This window comes from Pollicipes pollicipes, unplaced genomic scaffold (genome assembly GCF_011947565.3).
Source record: "Pollicipes pollicipes isolate AB1234 unplaced genomic scaffold, Ppol_2.1 Scaffold_2555;HRSCAF=2994_pilon_pilon_pilon, whole genome shotgun sequence".
NCBI lineage: Eukaryota > Metazoa > Arthropoda > Thecostraca > Pollicipedomorpha > Pollicipedidae > Pollicipes > Pollicipes pollicipes.
Genome location: NW_023596136.1, coordinates 25842789 through 25863001, shown reverse-complemented (window position 1 = coordinate 25863001; position 20213 = coordinate 25842789). Strand labels below are relative to the sequence as shown.

The window sequence follows — 20213 nt, the reverse complement described above, 5'->3', positions numbered from 1 at the left end:
GGTGTGCCGCTGCCTTAGTATTCAATGAGATGTTAAGCCAAATAATTTTCCTGAACCCCACATTGCGGCATTACCTTCAATAGTGGACCCCACGACCCCCCCCCCCCCCCCCCCCCCTCCCCTTATGGCTCTGCCGCTGTCGAGGTGACCCGGTCGACACAGCGGCACATCCCTACGAGCAGGGCCTCCACCGGCCCCGCGTCAGCTGCGGGGCCGGTGGAGGCCGCCTGCCCGGCCGGTGCCTGACCCGCGCCCCTCGCTGCAGTCCCGGCTCTTCCGACGACCGACGGACCGCGCCGCCCACCGTCGCCCCTCCGCCGCGCCGGCAGCCGCCAGCCTCGCCGCTTGGGCCCGCCGCACGGCCGGCCGGCGCCGCCGCCGCTGCTGCCGCCGCTGCCGCCGCCCTGCTGATCGGGCCGAGCGCGCCCAGCGTCCCGCCGCCGCCGCCATGGACGGCGTCCAGCCCGCCTGACGGCAGCGGCGCGCAGCTCGAGTGCACGCGCGTCATGTCCGTTGGCACCGCCATGCGGACCCCGCTGCAGACGGTGCCCGAGACGCTCACCACGGACCATGTGGCCGTCGGCAAAGCCAACAAGGTAAGCGGCTGGCCGTACAGGCGTAGCCGGCTAGGGGGAGGGGAGGGGCTGGGCGAGACATGTGTGTGAACGGCGGCGGTGGGGGTTGTGACGCTGGAGGTGCGGTGCAGTTGTGCAGACTGCAGTCGTCGGACACTTCTCCCAGCCACGCGGGGGAGTGAAGCGTGACATTGCGGCGTCGCATCTCGGATGCCGTCGGACTTCTCCGCTGTGCGCTCATGGACTAGTGCGCAGAAGTCCCGGTCTCCGCCGTCGCCGCGGAGCGGCGAGCGGTTCGAGGCCTGAGGCAGCTGTCGTGGGGAGCATGTCAAGTCTGAGGCCTGAGACAGCTGCCGTGACGCGTGTCACGTCCGGAGCCTGAGACGGCTGCCGTGGCGTGTGTCACGTCCGAGGCCTGAGACGGCTGCCGTGGGGAGCGTGTCACGTCCGAGGCCTGGGACGCCTGCCGTGGCGCGCGTCACGAGCGCCGGCAGGCAGCCAGGCGTCACTCGCAGTCGGCCGGTCGCATGTGTCGCGGGCGCCCGACGCGGCGGCGTCAGTCTCACCTGAAGCGAGTCGTCAGCGGAGCGGAGCGCTGGCGAGACTGACCAGGTCCGCCGGCGCCGGCCCGGAGCCCCGGCGGTCCTCCGCCGGCCTCGTCTCTGCCCGGCCGTGCCACACAGCCGGGAGACGCCCGCGCCAGCCATCGCCTGCCATTTTTAGCCGCGCTGACCGCCGCCGCCGTAATGCGTCGCTCACGCCGCCCGGAAGCGGCGGATAATGCCGCGGCCTGCGCGCCGACCGCCCGCCAGATCTAATTGCCGGGACTTGCCGGCCGCATTAGGCGCGGCCTCAGGTGCCGCGCCGCCGACCGGCCGTCGGCCGCGCCGCAGCTGGCCTCCAGAGGTAGCGCCGCGCCGCTGGTCCAGCGCCGGGGTCGGTGCGCGGGGTGGCCGCCGGCGCGCCGTGGTGGTCAGGTGTGTGCTCAGGGGCGGCTGTTCGCCCGTGGGGGCGCTCGGCAGCGTCGAGTAGCGCTTGGCCCTGCTGTGCCACGGCAGATGCTGGCATCGCCTGCGCTGTTCCCAGTCGCCCCGCTCCCTCCTCCGCTCCCCCCCCCCCCCCCCCCCCCCCGCTTGCCTGACCGCGATTTTCTTACAAAAAGCGGTGGCCAACTGCTGGACCGACTAAACATAGCACGCACAGCGTTGCCGAGCCAGACACTGGCTTTGGTGTCCGTTTGAAGCGCGGCTGTGATGTTGGTACGAGTCTGCTTCCATGGTTTTTGGCTCGTGTTTTGGTTGGTAGTGCTGCCACCTAGCAGCGGCCTTCTTCTAGTAACAGCTGCGTGCCTTCTCCGTAGATGGCGCTGCGAGACTGTTTGGAGGTTTATGTTTCTGCTCGGCGGTCTGTAATATTGTGGTCAATTAGTATGTTGCCGTGCTCCGCGCCCTTAAACTGCAGCGCGGGTGCCATCAAGATCGAGCGCATGCAGCGCGCGCGCTCCCTCGACTCGGAAGTGTCGCCGGGTGGCTTTGCCGGCTTACGGCCTTAGGACTCGGCCTCGGAAGACGAAACTGCGCTGCAGTCGGCGAGCCCCGGTCTCCCCGGGACGAGGATTTCCGCGTCGCCGCCCATTAGCCTGTGTGGCCTGGTGGTGAGGGGCGCCGACCAGAGCGTGCGCCGGCCGTGTAGCCGCCGGCTGTCGCGGCGGAGCAGCGGTCGTGGGCACGGCGCGCTTTCTCCGATCGTGGCGGGAGAGTGCGTGCTCCCGGCGCTCGGCGGGGCGGCAGCGTTCTCGGCTTTCTGGGCACTGCTGGTGGCTGGCTCTCGTTCTGTCGGGCCGGCGCCCGCGACGCGCACCGAGCCGCCCTGGCCGTCGAAGCGGGCCGGTCCGGTTTCAGCGCGCCGTCCCACTTCAACGGCCAGCTGGGCCCGGAGCGCACGCCAGACGCGTGCCGCACTCATCTGCGCGGGAGGCGAGCGGCGCGGCCTGGTGGAGCCGCCGCCGGGGCGGATAAGGCGCTCCTCGTGGCGACGCCACTCGTGAGAGTCGTAATCGGACGCTGTCAGTGGCCGGTGGGGCGTGTTCGCGCCGGCCGGGCCGCTGATGCGTGCCGTCTAATCGCCGCCGACGCCGCGCAGTGCGCAGTTCTGACCCGGCTCGGCCTACCGGCGGGCTCAGGGCGGTGACGCAGGCGTGATTTTCCCTCCCCGCCCTGTGCCGGCGCCGCCGGCGGGGCGCAGGCGGGCGCGTGTCGCCCGCGGACCGGACGCGGCGGCGGCGGCCGGGCGGACGTCAGGGCGCGGAGCCGGCGTGGCGCCGCAGCCGGCGTATGTCGGTCAGCGGGCGCCGGCGGCGGCGACGCGCTCCGGCCGTCGCCGCCACCGCCCCGGCCGCCGCCGGACGTCACGTCACGGACGGCGGTCGTGCTCGGAGCCGCGGTCGTGCTGAATGGAGCCGCGCACGTGACGCCGGCGCCGGCCGCGCCGCTGAGGTGCCGAACGCCGCGGACGGCTGCTCGTTGGCCGGGATGGTGCCGGCAAGGTGCGGCAATGGGGTTGGTCATGGAATGGGCGAACGCGTCCGCCAAACGCTCGACAGGACTAGCGATGTAAAGACGCCGGTGTAGTCCTGGGTTATGGGAGGCTGCTAGTGATGTGATGAGACGACATAAAAGTCGAGTTTTATCGGCGGCGCGGAACGACTCGTTGGATTCGACAAGAAAACAACAGGCCTTGCCGCTGATGGATGTCGACCACATTAGAGCAAATAGGATCTGAGTGGAACGGGTGCCGGCGCCGAGTGGCCCCGGCCAGATTTATCCGGTTTGTGCAGCACGAGATGGGCGCGTGATGGCTGTTTTCCAGCTGGGAACAGAGGCTTCTGTCTAGCTAGCGCGGTCGGCAGGGTCGGGTGTTTACGGCAGTCCCAAACAGCTGGTTGCAGCACGATTGCTGACGGCCAGGAGCAGGATTACAATCGACGGAAAGTGGTAATTTTATGACGTAAATCCACGTTCCCATTGTTTCCGTAAGTGCCGAATTTCGTAACTTGCGAAATGAGTTGCCTCTTTCCTCCCACCCTGCGGATCCAGTTAAAAACATACGTAAGCTGAGATCCGTAAGTTTTTCGTCAGTTGTGGGCTGCATGCATAACGTGTGTGAAATTATTTCCCTAATTGATCTCGTAAAGTCGGGAGGCTAATATGGGCCCACACAGCTGTGCCTCGCACCGCCGGCAGCGAGAGGCCGTCGTCTGTTGCGAGACCGAGCGTCACAGCGCCGGCAACGGTCGACTGTCCGGTGGGAGCCTGGCACCGCCGGCAACGGCCGACCTTCCGCTGTGACTGGCGGCGTCACATCACTGGCAGCGGTCGGTGGGAGTCTCGGTCTCGCGCCGCCGACTGCTAGCAATCGCGTGCCTCGCAAGATCCCATATGCAGTGCGCCAGCCGCTTTGTCACCGGGCTTAACACGGCTGGACTGTATTCAGCGGTCAGCAGCTCTCGGGGACCAACGCGTGGCAGAACGGAATGCATGGAGCTCTGACACGCACAGGGCCCGGCTTTCCACTGTTTGGACACGCTCGGTGCACGGGCGCTCTCTCACCGTAGACTCCGCATTTCTGGTCGTGTTTGAGGTCGGTCCATGCGCCGGGCGTCACCCGCCGGCCGCAGACCGTGCGGCGGCGTGTGCCGCGTCCGCCGCCCGGCTGGGAACATGACCGCCACGGACCCGGCGACCCGCCGCCGCCGCTGCCGTTACTCGCCGCCGTGACGTCACGCTGACCCGGCGGAGGCGGGCGGCGTGACGCCGGTCGGTGGCCGCCGGCCAGCAGGCAGCCCGCCGCCGCGTCACCCCGTCGGCGGCGGCGTGCGTCGGGGCCGGCCCGCCCGCGCCGTCTGTTTGTCGCCGGTGCGGACGGGGCCGGCTCGGCGCCACGTGGGCTCGGCGCGCCGCGGCGGCGCCCGTTTATACGCGGCCGCCATCTGCGGGCCGGGCTGCCGAAGCCGTCGGCCGGCTGGAATGCGCTGGCGATGAATGCCGCGGCCGCCGGCGCCGCCGGCCGCGGAGGAGACGACGGAAACTCGCAGGCCGCGAACTTGGCACGGCCGGGAGTGCGGAGCGGCGGCGGTGCGACGCTTCCCGGGAATGGCGCATCCAGCGAGTCGGCCTATTGGCGGTCTGCAATTGGATCCAGCGTCGGAACACTGGGCCTGATTGTTCGCCGCAGCGCTGCGCAATCCCGCGGTTCAGCGTAGGTTCGGCGAAAACCCACCGTGAAACTAGTGAGCAACTAGGCTGTGCGGCCGGCATCCCCGCGCCGTGGCTTCTGCATTGCCTTGTGGGTTTGCATTGTGAATGTTGGACTTGGAAAGTGTCCGTAAAATATTCGTGAGGTGCCGGAAGTATAAATGGCGCCGAGTCTGGCCCCGGCACTTGCGTGGCTGCAGGCGGCGTGACTGGCATGCATCCCGCCCGTCTCTGGCCTCTCCGCGTCCCATCCAGGCATTGCCGCACACGGACATTGTGTCGCAGAACAGGACAGGATGTCCGTGCCGCCCGCCCGGTGCGGTGGCGCAGTAGCCCGGCCGTGCGGCTTGGCCCTGGCGGTGCTGGCCCGGCGGAGCCACGCGTCCCGTTGTGGGGGGCGCGGCTGGCGGGCGCGGTCTATTAGATCTGCGACCGGCTCCGGCTGGCTGAATGGGACACATCCTGCGGCCGCTGCCGCCGCCGCCGGAGTCGGTCGGGATGGTCCGGGAGGCGGCAGCGGCTGCCGGGCCCGGCCGCAGCCCCGACGGCCGATTCGCGTGTCGAGCTGGCCGGGAGGGCTGCCCCAGTGCACGGACGCCGCCGTCTCCGCCGGGAGCGGTCGGCGCCGGCCGGGCGGGTGCGGCTCGCTAGTGATCACGGTCGGCGGCGGCGGCGGCCGGCCGTTTGATGACGCAGGCGACTCCCGCCGGAACCCGGCCGCTCCGTTATTCACGAGACACTTCAACTCGGCTCGCGCCCCAACCCAGCTGGCCCGTAAATAGCCGGCGGCGCTGGCCTGACTTCGCAGTACGTGCCGCGTCCGTCGGCGGTGAAGCGCCTCATCCATCCGCCTGGCGAACGGCAGGTTTCCTTCTTCCATGGTCGCCCGGTGCGGTCGCACTCGAAGGGCGCGAGCACCGGGCGCCCTCTCGGCGCCGTACCCGTGACCTCCTGTGGTGCCGCAGCTATGCCGTGTTTACCGGCGGCGCGGCCGCCTTTGGCCCCGCCGGCGGGAAGCGTTCGCAGAATCCCGCGCGAGAACCGACGACTGTTTTCCGGATAGCGTGGGCGCGCTGTGACATCAGCAGGGCCTCGCGCGCTGGGGCGCCGCACAGGTACTTGGACACGTCGCCGGCGGAGCCAGGCGCGTCGCGAGCGTCGCCCCGGCCGCCGGGCGCGTCTGTCCTCCGCGCGGGACACGACGCCGACCACCGCGCTCCCGCCCATGCAAATCGCCGGGCGTCGCGCGGCGGAATGTCGACCTCGGCCGGCGCCGCGGGAGGAGGCAGCCGCTGATGCTGCCCGCCGCCGGCCGGGCCGGCCGGCCCCGAGCGTCGGCGCCGCTGCAGCGCTGCAGCGGCGCCGGCTGCGCGGTCCGGCCCGGCCCGGCCGGCGGCGGGGAATGTCGCCGCCCCTGCGGCCGGCCGAGGAAGCGCGGCCCGGCCCGGCCCGGGCCGGCCCCGCCCGCAGCCGGTTTGGACCGCCGGAATGCGGCGCGCCTGGCCTTGGCCGCCGGCGTGCATTGTCAGCCGCGCCAAGCGCCGCCGCCGCCCGCGCCATCCGCCGCCGAACCGGGGCCGAGGACCTGAAGCGCGCCGGGCGTCAGGTCCTCGGCCCCGATGACGTCAAGCCGTGTCAGGACTTGACGCGCGAGGGGCTGCTCTCGCCGCCCGGCGGCGGCGAGAGCAGCCCCTCGCGCGCTCGCGCCCCGCGGCACGCTATCGTCGCGGCCTCACCGGCCTTTCCGGTCGGGCCTCTCGTTCCGTCGCGCTCCGCCGAGCGCCTGTTTATTATGCCGGGCCGCGGCGGCGACTGCCGGCAGTGCAGATGCCGCCGGCCGAGGTCGCGGCCCGACTCGGGCCGGCCCCGTCGGGACGGCCGCGGCCCTTATCGCGCCACGCAACTGGGTCACCGACGCACATCCGCCGCGGGCGGCGGCCGGTGGCGTCGCCGCTGCGGCCGCCGCCGCCGCCGGCCGGGTCACGGGGTCGGGTCGGCGACTCGTTAAGCAGCGTCGCCTGATGGCCGGCAGCGGCGCTGGCCCGATTGGCGCGGATTAAAGCGCGCGATTGCCAATCGGCGCCGGTTGGCGCGCGCGGCCGGCCGGCGCCGGGTCGCGTCGGGTCGCGGGGTCGGCGGCGGCGCGGTCGCCGACGGCTCGTCTCCCGCGCGCGGTGATCGATGCCGGTGGCCCGGACGGATGAGGCGGCCGCGCGCGGGCCTGGCGCCGGCGTCCGATCTGTTAAGTGCGTGTTAATGACGACCTCTGGTGAGGGCAGCCGTCCAGCGACCCGGTCGACGAGCTCCTCCAGCCGTCGAGAGGTGCTTTGATCTGCGCGGCGGATCAGTGGCACAGGATACCTGGCAGTGGCAGATTCTCTCGCGATGTGTTCGTGCCGGCGGGAATGGCGGCGATGACAGGACTTTCTGTCATCATCCCATTCTGTCCCGCTGCGAACCTGTCTGTGTCTCTCTATGCCCATGTTTACCTCTCTGTGGCTCCGCATGTCTCTCTTTGTCCCGATCGGCTTCTGTCTCTGTCTTTCTCTCCCCTCGTCCTTCTCCCCCTCTCTCTCCATCCCCCTCTTGCCTCTTTCGCTCTCTCGCCTTCCCATTCATGCCGGCGTATAGTTCTGTCTCTCCTTACCTCCCTGAGGCTCCTGCATGCACGTGTCGGAGCACTCCCCCTGACAACGCAAACACTCGCAGGAAAAAGAACACTGTCAGTTGGAAGCACTCGGTCGCAGTCGCAAACACTCTCGCCGGGTTGAAGGCAGCGAAGCCGGCGGGTACAAACGGCGCCAGCATCGGCGTGGCCGCGGGCGGCGCTGAGCAGGATGCTCCCGTCCACGCCGCCGGGGCCGGATGTCCGCCGTTGCGTCGCGGAAATCAGCGCAGATAGGCGGACTCGGGCGCGGGATCCGGCGTCGGCGCGCGTCATCTATCAGCGGCGGGTGGTCGGGACGGCCCCGCGCCGCAGCCTCCCTTCGCGCCGGGCCGCGGCCGGCGGCGGCCGTTTGTAAATGCCGGCGTCGTTTTGGTAGGCCCGTGCTGGGGCCGCGGCCATTTGACTAAACCATGCCGGCAGCTGTGGCTGGGCTCCGGGCTTTCCGTATTTACGAGGGAAAACGGAGCGTGGCGTTTCGGTTTCATGGCCGCGGGCTCGTTTGCCATATCAGTGGGCCGTGTAGAAATTGGGCCTGGGCCGGTGATGAAGCAGTCGCAGGTTTGGTCACCGCTAAGTAGACAGCGCCGTGATAGATGGCCTGTCTGGATGTTGCTGACGGCCTTTGTTGCAGTGTGATTTAAATTCCGTTTCCTTTTACCAGGCCGCTGCAATCCCCGAAGCCTTTGTTCCGCGCGTTTTTCCTTGCAGCGATAAGCATGACGTGATAGTTCGGCCGCGCTGTGGTGACGCATGTCGGCCCAACGTCACACCGCCGCCGCCGCCGCCGCCGCCCGACGCCCGGCGCCCGGCCCGCCGCACGGAGCGGCACCGGGCGACCAACCGCCGAAGCGCGCCTCTGCCGGGCCCAGTCCGCCCGGCGTGGCGCCTGGCGCCGCCCCTGCCGGGCCCGGCCCGTCCGGCGTGGCGCCTGGCGCCGCCCCTGCGCGCATTGGCCGGCTGATCGCCCCCGCGATCGAGCCAGCCGGCCGTCGCCAATCGGCAAATCGAATCTAATCAACTCTGTGTATCAGCCGTTTGCGTGCGCTACAAGGATAGTGGGCCGGCTGGGGTGGCGTGGGCCGGCGTGTGGCGTGAGAACGGGCCGCCGCACGCGGGGCTGGTGACGCGGCGACTGCGCTCGGCGGCGGCACTCCAAACGGGGTCGGGGGCTCTGACAGAGGTTTTGGACTGCTATGTGGTGTGCTTTTGGTGAACGACGAAGGTGATTCGTAGGAAGTAATTTTAATATTTGAGATTGCTGTCCCCGCAACCCTCCTCCCTCCTCGCCCCTCCCCTCTGCACACGCACGCTCAGAGTACACAAGGTGACGCCTCGGACCCGGTCAAGCGCAGGCCGGGTTGGCCCCCGCCGTTTTCTGTTGCCGAACTGGGTTAGCAGCATGGACACAATCAGCGAGGGCTTCGCGGCTTTGTCTGGTGCCGTTCTTGGCCTTTGTTTGCGTCTTTGTGGCTCGTGAAACCAGGTTTCGCAGTGGTGTGTTCGAAGCAGCGGTCGTTTTGTCAGGACCAGCTCAGCAGGGCAGGTCTGTTTTGGTCGGCGGCACCGCTGGCGCGTTTGCTGGCCTGCCGGCCGCCTGTGGCGCGGCCTCCCCGGGCGGTGGGGGCCGGCGCCGCCATTGTCTGCCGATGGTGCCTGGAGCTCACCTGGAGCTCACGGTCACCCCGGGCAGACGCCGCGCCAGCTGCCGTCGCGCCGCCGCCGCAGGCAGGGCCAGGTGCGCCCGGCGATAGCGCACGGTCCCGGCGGACGCTGTGAGCCCTTTCTCCGGGGCTCCGCCACGGGCAGACAGACGCGCGGACAGCGGCGGCAGCGGCAGCAGCGGCCGGCGCCGGCTCAGCCGCCGAGCGCCCGCGTCGCGCCGCGTCACCGCCGGCCGTCCGGCCGCGGGGCTGACGGGGCGTGCGTACTGCGAGCTGCCTCAGATTGTGTGGCGGGGACGGCACCGGTCGGACCTGGCGTCGAGTCGCTCGGCCGTGCGCGGCGGCGAGCGCCGGTCCACTTGCTGGGCTACAGCTGGCCGGGTGCACCTGTGCGCCGCCGCGCCACGCGCTCCGCGAGAAAACTAGCCAGCCGGCCGGCCGCGCGCGCTGGTGAAACGGGGCCGGCCGGCTGGCGCCGCGCAGCCGCCGGCCGCTGGAGGCGGCGGCGGCGGCGGCGGCGGCCGGCGCCAGTGGCCGTCCAGCCGCGCGCGCCGTCGGCTGCCCGCAGCGCGTCTCGTCCGTGTCAGTCGCCTGACGCGAGGCTCGAGCGCCGCCGGCTCGTCGAGCGCGCACCGCACGCAGTGGCTGGCGGGGAGGCGGCCGTGTCTGTGCCGTGACTGTGCGACTGTGAGGCGCTAGCTCGCTGGTCTGTCGGCCGAGCGCGGCTCAGCGTCGCGCCGATGCCGTCCGACTAGATGGGAGGCGGCAGTGACTGGCGGTCTGCAATGCTGCCCGAGTTTCTCCAGAACTCGCGCCTCAAGGTGTGGGCGCAGCGCATGTCGGGCGGCGGCCGCAGCAAGCCGGCCAAGAAGCCGGCGCCGCGCACGCCGGCCTCGCCGCGGCGCGTGGCGTCGGCGCCGGCGTCGGGCGCGGCGGCGGCGGCGGCGCCGGCCCCGGCGCGCGGCGCCGACCGGCCCTCCAACTACCGCAGCGTGCGGCATTACCGGCAGCCGGCGGTGGCGGCCGGTGCCGCGCCGGTCCCCGGCCACGCCATGAAGCCCACGCACCGGCAGACGATCAACCTCAACCGCGCCCGGGTGAGTGAGAGCGCCGTCGGCGGACTGGGCAGGGAGGAGGCTCCGGGCCGCGTCTGGATGCGGCCGCTCGGTCTGGGACCGTGTCTAGCGTCGCCGTCGCCGGCGACGGTGCCTTGACCCCTCAGCCGAACACTTAGACACTTGGACGGCAGCTCTCGGAGCGGCCTCGTCCCGGCGACGGCGCGAGCAGCGGGACGGCTGGCCGCTCGACCCCCGCCGAGGGCGCCGCCGGCCGCGACTGTCGCCGGCGGCGGGAGACAATGCGCGCCGCCCGGGCCGCATTGTGGGCTGGCCGGCAGCTGTCGTGAAAGGCGGCTGGCTGTTGCGGCGGCGCCGCGCTCTGCTGGCGCTGCTGGCGACGTCCGGAGGGGCCGCCGGCTCGCTGACCCCGGCCTGGCGCCGCTCCAGCCGGGGTCGGTCGTCATTCAGGGCCGGCACTGCCAGCAGCCGCCGTCTGATTCACCGCCGAGTCAGTCATCAGCGGAGGCGGCCGCCGCTGCCAGCGCGCGTTGTCATCGGCTGTCCCGGCCGGCGCATGAGTAACGGCGGTCAGCGGACAACCCCTCCCCCTGTCCCCCACCCCCCCCCCCCCCATGCGGGCATCATGGGCGGGCGCGCCCGGCGCGGCGGGTCGCCAGCGCTGAGGCGCGCTGATTCGGTGGCGACTTTGTGGCGTTGCCGGTGCCCGTTCCGGCGGCGGCGATCAGAGGCGGCGCTGGCGTCCTGTCGACACGCCGCTCTTACTTCCTCCCCGCCGTGATCCGCCGCGAGGTGTCGTCACTCCGGCTTTCTTCCCGATGACGCCGGCCGCTGGTGTCTGATGCGGGACCGGTTAGCTTTCGCGGAGCGTCGGAATGTGCCGTGAGGCTTTGTTCAGGCTATGCTGATTGGCTGGTGGTCTATGCTGCTCCGACAGCCATTCTCATCATGTATCCTTACAGACGATGTTGGGTCACCAGGTCTCCAGTTCCCATCTCTCCAGCGCATCGCCGCTTCGTGATTTGCATAGCCGCTCGTTGGCATTCAGCGGAACGTCATTTCGACAAACAAACCTCTTCGCGAAAGCAAACGGCATCAAAACACATTCTCGTCGAACGTGCGCGCGTGACGCATTCGGAGTGCCTTCCGGGGAGCCTGTTTGTTTCGTTGCTATCATCGCAAGGTCGCGCTTTCCTACGTTTGCGGCTAATGGACTGCCCTTCCAGCGAAGTCTTCACGGCCCCATCGCGCGGTTTACTGTCGGCCGATTATGGTGTGAAGTGGGTGCCCTCTTGTTGGTAGTACGAGCGATCTGCAAACAGCGGGGGCGGTATGCGATTGCGGGGGCAGGCGGCTCGACAACGCGGAGTGGATGTGTCTGGATACGGCGACCTCGAACGCTCGTCGTCAGGCCAGAGACTGACTGCTTCCGCGTCCAACTGACGGCCGCTTGCATAAGTGTCGCCGGCGCATGCAGGCCGAGTGTTTGCTGCGCATTTCGCTTCGAGTGAACGTGGCCCGCGAAATGGAGCCGAACTTTTGGGCAACTTCCGAGGAAGCAGCCGCCTCTCGATGTGGGTTGAGACTGATTGAAATGTCAGCAAGATTGAAAAGCTAGTCAGATTTAAGCCAGGTCTTAAAGTATGTCATGCTGCGTGGGCCGGGCGTCTCCTCCCGCCTTTAAAACCGGGCGCCCATGGTCATTTGTCTTCCTAAAGTAATGGCGCTTTCCGTGATGCGATGAAGACGGACAGTCTGTCGTATATTTCAGTTTATTTCATAGCCATCGCCATCATCATAGCCATGCATTAATAGCCTCAAGGTGCGAGCGAGACAATCATATATTTACACGTCCCTCATAGCTATTGAATGCAATGATCTCATTTCTGTCCGTAAGCGAGGCCGAGACAGTCGCGGTGGCCGTCGAACCGTCTGCCATCTCATACAATTCGGGAGATTTAGACGCTCGTACTAGCTTCCGTGCGAGACTCAGATGGACCAGCAGAGCGGAAGCAGCGGGACAGACCAGCAGATCGGGAGCAGCGGGACAGACCAGCAGAGCGGGGGCGGCGGGACAGACCGACAGGGCGGGAACGGCGAGACAGACCGGCAGAGCGGGAACAGCGAGACAGACCGGCAGAGCGGGAGTAGTAGGACAGACCAGCAGAACGGGAGCAGCGGGACGGACCAGTAGAGCAGGAGCAGCGGGACGCACCAGCAGAGCGGGGGCAGCGGGACAGACCAGCAGGGCGGACGCAGCCATCACCGCACGTTCGGCGGCGCCACTGGGCGCCCGCCGGGTGAGCCGTGCACCGGCCGCGTGCGTCAGAGTCGTCGCCAGCCGCGGCCGTTCCGCCATGCGGCGACACGCGATTCCAGGATGGCCGGGACATACGGAGCGTCGGCTTTTCCTGTCCGGCTAACGGGCGGCCGTGTTTTTGTGGGTGCCGCTCGCGGCTGTCCGGCCCCGGGGAGCCGAGGCCAGGCGGGCACGCCGCCAGGGCACGATCGGCGACCGCGCCGAACGGCCGCGGCAAACGCAGCCGTTCGCTATAAATATCGTGTTTTGATCGGATCGTCAGTGGCCGTCTGAAGTGGGCCGACCTTGCGGCCGCAGCCGCTTCACGCCACGGCGGGCTCGGCGGCGGCGGTCGCCCGCATCCGGTCTCGCCCCCGACTCGCTGCGCAGCTCTTGCTGCGGCCGAGAAGAAACACTCGGCGACCGCAGGCGGCCGGAAAGAAAAGCAAACAGGCGGCGTTGTAGGTCGGTGCGCCCGCGCCGCCGCCCGTTAAAACGCGCTCCGTGCGGTGCGAGTCGGTTTCCGACCGACAAACACCAGGCGCGGCGCCGACGCAGCGCAGACGCGGCGTTGTGCGCCGCGCGCGCGCGAGCTGCGCCAGCGCCAGTGCGCGCGGTTGCGTCACAGGGCCTCTCGCGTGACCGCGTGACGGTCGCGCCGTCCGGCCCGGCGCACGGACGCCACGCCGGATGTGGCGGCGCAATCCGGCGCCGGCGCGCTCTGTCGGCGACGGAGGCTGGGCTCCGATGGCCCCGGGGTCGACAGGCGCGCGGGCGCACCGGAGCCGTCCTTTGTCTTGTGAGGCGGCCTCGAGTGACGCGCGCGCCGGTGATACCGTGCGGCGCCCAAGCACCGGGCGGCAAGCGCGCTGCCAGGGCGCGATGTCGCGCCCGCCCGGCGCGCGTTTCGGTTCGGCCTGTCCGAGCACGCCGTCCAGTCGGCGCGTGCAGTTTCGGGCGTATTCTGTTGCACGATGTAGCCTGTTTGACATGCGTGCCGCGCGGTGAGCGAAGACGTGACGGACGTACCTTCGGCCGGATTACCATTGTACGCCTGCTGGACGGACTCTGATTCACTTCAGTGTGCCCAAATCCATCGCGGTGACAAGGCCGTGCCGTCCTTGCGGCGCCAGGAGATATTGCCGGCGATAGCGGACCGGTGTGAGCCGGAGCCGCGGTCTCCCAGTGCGGCCGCAGCGCCGCGCCGCGGCCGCCGTTCAGTGACGGCCGCGCCGCGCTCCAGTCGCGGCGGCCGGCGCAGGTGGCGCCAGCGTCGCGCCGCCGCCGGCCCCGCCACGACCGCGGCAGGGTTGCGCCTGCTGCCGTCCGTGGACCCCTCGACGTCACCCGGTCGCTGTTGCCGCGCGGACGAGACGGCGTGCGTGCCCGGTAGCGACGTCGTCCCCGCACTGTGGCCGCTCGCCCCCCATCGACGCGAAGACCTTGAACCGATGGCCCGGGGCGGCGGGCGGGTCGCCAGTGGCCCCAGCGTCGGCTGTGGGGTCGCCGCCGAGCGCCAACCTCATCGCCGGAGGCCTCATTGACGTCTAATTGAGCTGGGACGTGACCGATCGGCGGCGGGCGGCCGGCCAATCGGCGTGCGTCGCCGCTCTGGCCGCCGACGGGCCGCGCCGGCCGCCGCCGCTGCCGCTGCGACCCGACCGCGGTGCTCGGGCGGACGGCGGTCGCGCCGCCTGCGCGCCCACCTGCCGCCACAGGTGAACCCGCCGCCCGCACGCACGCACCCAGTGCAACGCCAAGGCCGCTTTTTGCCGGCGGCCGGCGCGACGGCGGCTCTGCAGCGCGCCCGGCGACGGCGTGTTGCCGGCGACCAATCGGGCCGCCGCTGGAGATCGCCGACGGTGCGGCGTCCGTGTCCGCCGCCGCCGCCGGCGCAGGCCAGCTCGCGCCCACTGTCCAGCCGGAGAGCGCAGCCGCCCGCCAAGGCCGCGCTCGCGCCCCATTGTGCGCACCGAGCCTCGGCCGCGGCGGCGAGTTAGCCGGCCGCTCACTCCCCGCTGATTGCTTGACATTGAGCGGTAATTAGCGTGCGTGGGGGCCTCGCCGATTGAATTCCGGTTGGTCGGCCGGCCGCCGTGCTCCGCGGACGCCGGTCTGCCACAGCAGGCCGCGTGCGGCCCCGCTGACCTTGCCGAGGTCACGCGCGCGGGCGAGAGGGGAGGCGGCGGTACCGGCGCCGGACTGCAGGCAGGCGGACGGGCGGACGGGTGGGTCCGAAGGGCTCTCCAATCAGGGCGGTATAAATATTCCGCCGCCGGAATCTGTGTGTTGCGCAGGGCGGTATGAACGCTGCCGCCCGAATGCGTGTGTCGTGCAGCGTCCGACCAGGGCGACACGAGCGTGCATGTCTCGTTTGGCGGGTGAAGGGCAGGGGTACGGAGCCGCGCGGCTGCTGCAGCCGCCGCCCGAGCCGCGACGCTCCACGCCGCCGACCTGTGTCGCCGCCCGCGTTTCACGAGGCCGCGACGGCGGCTGGGCGGCGCAGCTCGTCGGGTATGGCTTCGCCGACTTCCGGGGGCCGTTGTGCTCGGGAGCGCCGCCGCTCGGCTGGAGAAGCCGGCCGGCGTGGCGAGCGAAGCCCCGCCGTCGACATAGCGGCGTGTCGCATCGAGTCGCGGCGGGTGGCGTGCTCTGCGTCGCGGCCTCTCGGCGCGTGCGTCACAGTCTATTTCTGGCCGCTGTCCATGCGCTCGGTCGCTCGGTCCGGACCGTGAACCGCGTCCGGGCTGTCGTCTGCGGTGCCGGTGCCACGCTCCAGCGAGCCGCCGGCCGCCGGCCGCCGCCGACGGCGTTTTTGCGCCGGCCGGCTGGCAGCGCAGGTGTGGGCGAGCCGCCGTCGGCCGGCCCTGATGGAGGGGTGCGACGCCGCGATACGCCGGCGGGCGTGATGGCCGCCCGCGGCACCGCGTAATGGCCGGCTGATGAGGCGGCGGCCGGCGCGACGCCGCCGGGGGCGTGGCCGGCGTGTCTCCGTGTCACGCCGCGCTCCGTCCGGCGGCGGCCGTCCCGGGCGCCGGTCGACCGCGGCTCGGACTCCACCGTCCGAACCGACCGACTGACGTCCTCTCGCTGCGCCGTTCGTAAGCTGGCGGGCAAAAACGGCGAGCGCTATCGCTGTGACGGCTGACAGGCGGACGGCTTCCTCCGGCTCGGGACACCGGCGTGTACGGCTGTCTCCAGCCCCGGAGCCGGAGACAGAGAGATCGATTTGGGGCGGGTGACCCTATGCAAGTCTTGTCACGCATCGTTTCAGCTGGCTGCACTGTTGCATGCTGACGCGTCTGAGCATGTTACCGTGTCCGGACGGCGAGAGTCCGTCTTTAGAGTATGGAGTCGGCTCTTCTCTGAGGTCAGCCCTGCTCAAATGTCCGCCTCGGGCCTGCGCGACACACACCTCACACTGTTCTCTTTGGTGCGCCGCCAACTAGCACGGCTGTCGACCTTGGCCGGCTTCTGCGGCTGGCGCGCACGTGCGGCGGCGGCGGCGGCGCTATTTCGGGGGTGGGCCATCGGCTGGTCCTTCCGGGCCGCGCCCGATGGCCGGACGTCCGCTGGGGCTCGACGGACGGCGATGGGCGGTCCGCACGCGCCGCCGCCGCCGCCGACGCCGACGCCGGCGATCCCGGCGGCGGCGTGCCGCGGGCGCCGGCACCGCCGGAGGTGAAGTGGCTGTTTTCCTTGGGACGGGCGCCTCGGCGAGATCGCAGGGCTGGTTGGCAGAGGTGCGCGGCGCGAGAACGTGCTCGACGCGCTCCGGTGTTTTGGCGGCGGCGGTCCGTCCGGGGGAGGGGAGGGGCCGCGGCGCCGGACGTCCGTGAGGAACCAGAGGTCGGCGGCGATTGCCCAACCGCACGCGCGGCGTCGCCCGCCGCCGACCGCACGGGCAATCTGTCGGTGCCGCGGTCAGGACGCGCTGGTGGTCGCCAGCAGCGACTGCAGTCGTGCTGCAGTGCGGCGCGCTCAGCGGTCGCGGACTTCGGAACGATGGGCGGACGGGATGCGGTCAAGATGATGCAGCTGAGATGAGAATGTGTCTCGCCCGACAGCGTGTCGCGCCGCGGTGCCACGAGGGACGTGAAAGCTCTCTGGGTGATGTGATCAGAACGCGAACCATCTGGCCGCCAGGTCGGCACTAACACAATTGGCGGCTGGCCGAGCTGGGCGCGCCGCGCCGCTTAGCAACAGCATACGCACGCGCAAAAAAATAAGGTTTGGTAGACGCGAGACGCGTGCCAGGCGGCTGTGGCGGCGGCTGCCGTGCGTGACCGAGTGCGGCGCCCCATCGGTCGCGGGCCCCGGCGGCCGCCGTCGCCGTTCTGTCGCTGGGGCGGTGGCCGCCCGCCCTGGGAGTCATCGTGCCGACAGCGCCGCCCGGTCCGGCGCTGCCTGCTGACGCGGCGCCGCACCGTCTGAGATTTACTGTCCGGCGGCCGCGGGGGCCGCCGTCGGGCCGGCGCCGATTGGGGATCAGCGTCGGGGGCCGGCCGCGCGCGACGGCCGCCGGCGACAGGCTCCGTCGCCGGCGGCATTAGCCGCCGGCCGGCCGCCGGTCACCGGCTTTGTCGCCGGGCGCCTCCCGCGCGCCGCCCCTGTGGGAGGCGGAGAATGACGCCGCCGCGCCAAGTCCCGATGACAACGGTGCGTGGGCCGGGCCTGGGGCGGCGGCCGCTGGGCCCGGCCGCCGGCCGAGCGGCGCTCAGAGCGGACAGGCGTGCGCGGTGTGACCCACCTGCGCGCCATTCAGCTGTCGCGGCCGACGCCGGCGGGGCGCAGGCGTGCGCCTGACAGGGCGAGGTCGGCCCGGACGCGGGGCGGCCGGGTCGCCGACCTGCCGCCGCAGCCGGCCGGCGGGCCTGCGGGGTCCACGGCGCTCCGACTGGTGGGAGCGGCCTGTGAGATGAGCTCCGGGCCTCAGTGTAGGACGTTTATAGACCCGGTAAAGGTCAGTCGACGCTGCAGCGGGTTGCCACGGCAAGTTCATGGCGATATGCTCGATGATCCGACTGGTGCCTGATATGTGGACGGCGTAGCAGCAGGGATGATATAATTGTGACGTAAAAAGATACCGGTGCAAGGTTTCGCAACCCGCTAGTTGCTTGCCGGTTCAGTTCCCGGCAACCCGCCGGTTCCCGTTTCCGTTAACAGATGTCGCCACTGGGCAGCCGCCCCAATGGAGCGTGGCTGCGGACGACGCCTCGCCCGGGGCCAATAACCGGTCGGCCCGGGATGACCGCCAGATACCGCTGACCTTGGCGCTCAGTGGGCGCGTGACGACGGCCAAGCGCGTGTCCCCTCCCTCCTCGCCTGACCGTGCCAAAGTGGCCGGGCGGGGAGAACGGGCGACGCTGGGGCACAAGCCCAACCGTGGGTTCAGAGCGTGCGATGGCCGCCGCGTGGTGCGGGCGCCGACCGCCAGGCGGCCGGGGCGGAAGTGGAAGGCCAGCTCCTGCGGCTGCGGCGGCCGTAGACTGTACGGCGCGGTGACGAGCCGTGCCTCCACGCGTGCGGGTCTGTTCCCAGCGCCATCACTGGCCGGCCACCGCGCGCTGCCCGTGCTTTGTTTGCCGGTGAGCGCAGTTCCCGAGAAAATCACACACAAACGTTTGATCTCTCGTCATAACTGGTGTGTCGGCACGCCACCGCCCCTTCCGGTGGCGGCGCGCGGTCACCGCGATGGCGCCCCTTTTGCCGGGGCGTGCTCGCCGGGCGCGGGCGCGGCCGCGCCGGCGGCGGCGCTCGCGTGTGCGGCCGGCCGGCGCGGCGGCCGCCGGCGGTGGGCCGCGCCAGCAGCGCCACCTGCCGCCGCCGCCGCCGCCGCGCGCTGACTCACGGCCGCCAGGTAGTGGTCGCCGCCGCGCCAGCTGACGCGGCGACAAAAACGGCGCGCCGCCCGGCCGTGCGAATCGTAACGGAACGCGCGCCGCCGCGCCGCCGCCGGGGTTATAGTTCAGTGCGATAGCGTGGCGCGACCGGGACGACCGTGCCGCCCGCCCCTGTGCTGTGCCCGGCCGTGCTGTCCGCGACCGGCGACGCCGGCGGACGCTGTGCACCGCGCGACGTGTGGAGAGACGACGGCGGCAGGTGCGTTGCCGGCGGCCGGCGCGCGCGCGTGCGGCGGTGAGGTGAAGCCGGCCGCGGCGCCGCCGCGATCACAGCCCGGGGTGCCGCCCGGCGCGGTCGGTCGGGCGCCCTCAGCGGCGGCCGTGCCGCTGCGAGCGCGGTGCGGCGGCGTGCGATGCCGTCGGCCATGGCGCCGGCTCCGCCGAGTTCGGGCCGGCCGCCCGTGTATGTGAGTCGCTCGGCCAGCCACGGCAGCCTGCCGCACATCGAGGTAAGCCCGCCGCGCCGCGCCGCGCCGCGTGCGCCTATATAAGGCGTCGCGCCCCGCCGCCGGCTGACTCACCAGCCGGTCAGCCGGCGGCCGTCGGCCCCGTCCCCCCGCCTTTGTCCGTCGGCAGCGCGTGCGTGCCCGCCAGCGCCGCCACCGCCGCCGCCGCCGCCGCCGCTGGCGGGTCGAGCGGGTCCGTTCGCGGCGCGCTGGAGCGGCGGTGCCGACACGGTCCGCGGGCCTCCCGCTCGGCCGCCTCGCCGCCGCCGCCGCCGCCACACGAAGGCCCCATCGGTCGACGGTGCGTGGAGGGCCCGCTGGCGACGACATTGGATGCGTCGCCCCTGCGGGACGCACCGGACGCCCCCAGCTGGGAGCCGAGCCGTCCCGGCAGCCGGGAGAGGGCTGGCCGTGAGGGCGGTCCGGTGAGCTGTGCTGCAGCGCCGGCGGGGATGGCGGCGGCTCTCGGGCTGGCTCCGGCGGGGGCGGCCGGCGGCGGGTCCGGTGCCGGCCGGCTGCGACCGCTCTGTTGCCGCCGCTCCGTCAGGCGCCGGCGCCACCCTCCCGCCGGGGCTGTCACCGGAACAGTGCCGCCCGTCTGTGTCAACATGGTGCCGGCGCTGTGGCGGCGAGAGGTTGCTTCATCTCGGTTAAGTCATGGCGGTACCCGCTAATCCGTGTCACGTGACGGGGGAGGGGCCTGTGCATCCGCATGATGTAATGCCGGTACCTGTTCCCACCCAATACATGGGACCTGCTTCTTTCCATGTCATGGTGGGACTGGCACCTCACCACGCGACGGTGAGGACCCGCTCCTCCCCTCCGCATGAGGGCGGGCCCGCTTCCGCTGTATGGTGTGTTGATTGCCCGGCTTCCTCGTATCGCTGTCGCTATGCCAAGCGCCGGCCGGCTGGCGGCACAGGGGCCGACCGGCCGAGTCAACACACCTGCCAGCGGCCACACGCCCGCCGCGATCCGAGCGACCCCTGAGCTTCGACCGCCGGCGGCGCGCGACCGCCTCTCCGGCCCGGCTGGACGTGTCAGCTGACGCCGGCCTCTGCAGGCCGTGTGGACGACCTCGCGGCCGAGCGGCGTCTCCTCCCCGCCCCCCGGCCCGCCGGCGGCCCGGAATGCCGCGCGAGGCGGCCGCCGGCGCGGCATGCTGCCGGCGCAGGCGGCCCGCCGGCGAGGAATGTCGGCCGATGCGATCAGCTGGGCGCTCGTCTGACGGCGCTGGTCCGGCCGCGGCCGAGGCGGCGGCTCGTCCGCGCGCCGGCGGCTCGTCGCGGCGCCGGCGGCGGTCGCCGGCGCCGCGCCGGAAGCGAGCTGTCG

At 71.2% G+C, this 20213-nt stretch overlaps 1 protein-coding gene across 5 annotated transcripts in view; it reads left to right on the top strand.

Moving 5' to 3' along the window:
* The first annotated feature begins 433 nt into the window (after nt 1-433).
* LOC119102321 (MAP/microtubule affinity-regulating kinase 3) overlaps nt 434-20213 on the top strand; it is a 49300-nt gene continuing 29520 nt past the window's right edge. For 4 of the 5 annotated variants that reach the window (XM_037225698.1, XM_037225711.1, XM_037225691.1 and 1 more), the window contains exon 1: nt 434-596. In XM_037225698.1, coding sequence (XP_037081593.1) covers nt 507-596 — 90 coding nt within the window. In that variant the 5' untranslated portion in view covers nt 434-506. Of the gene's footprint in view, nt 597-10137; nt 10255-20213 lie in introns of those variants that run through there. The other variant, XM_037225704.1, reaches the window with a different exon arrangement.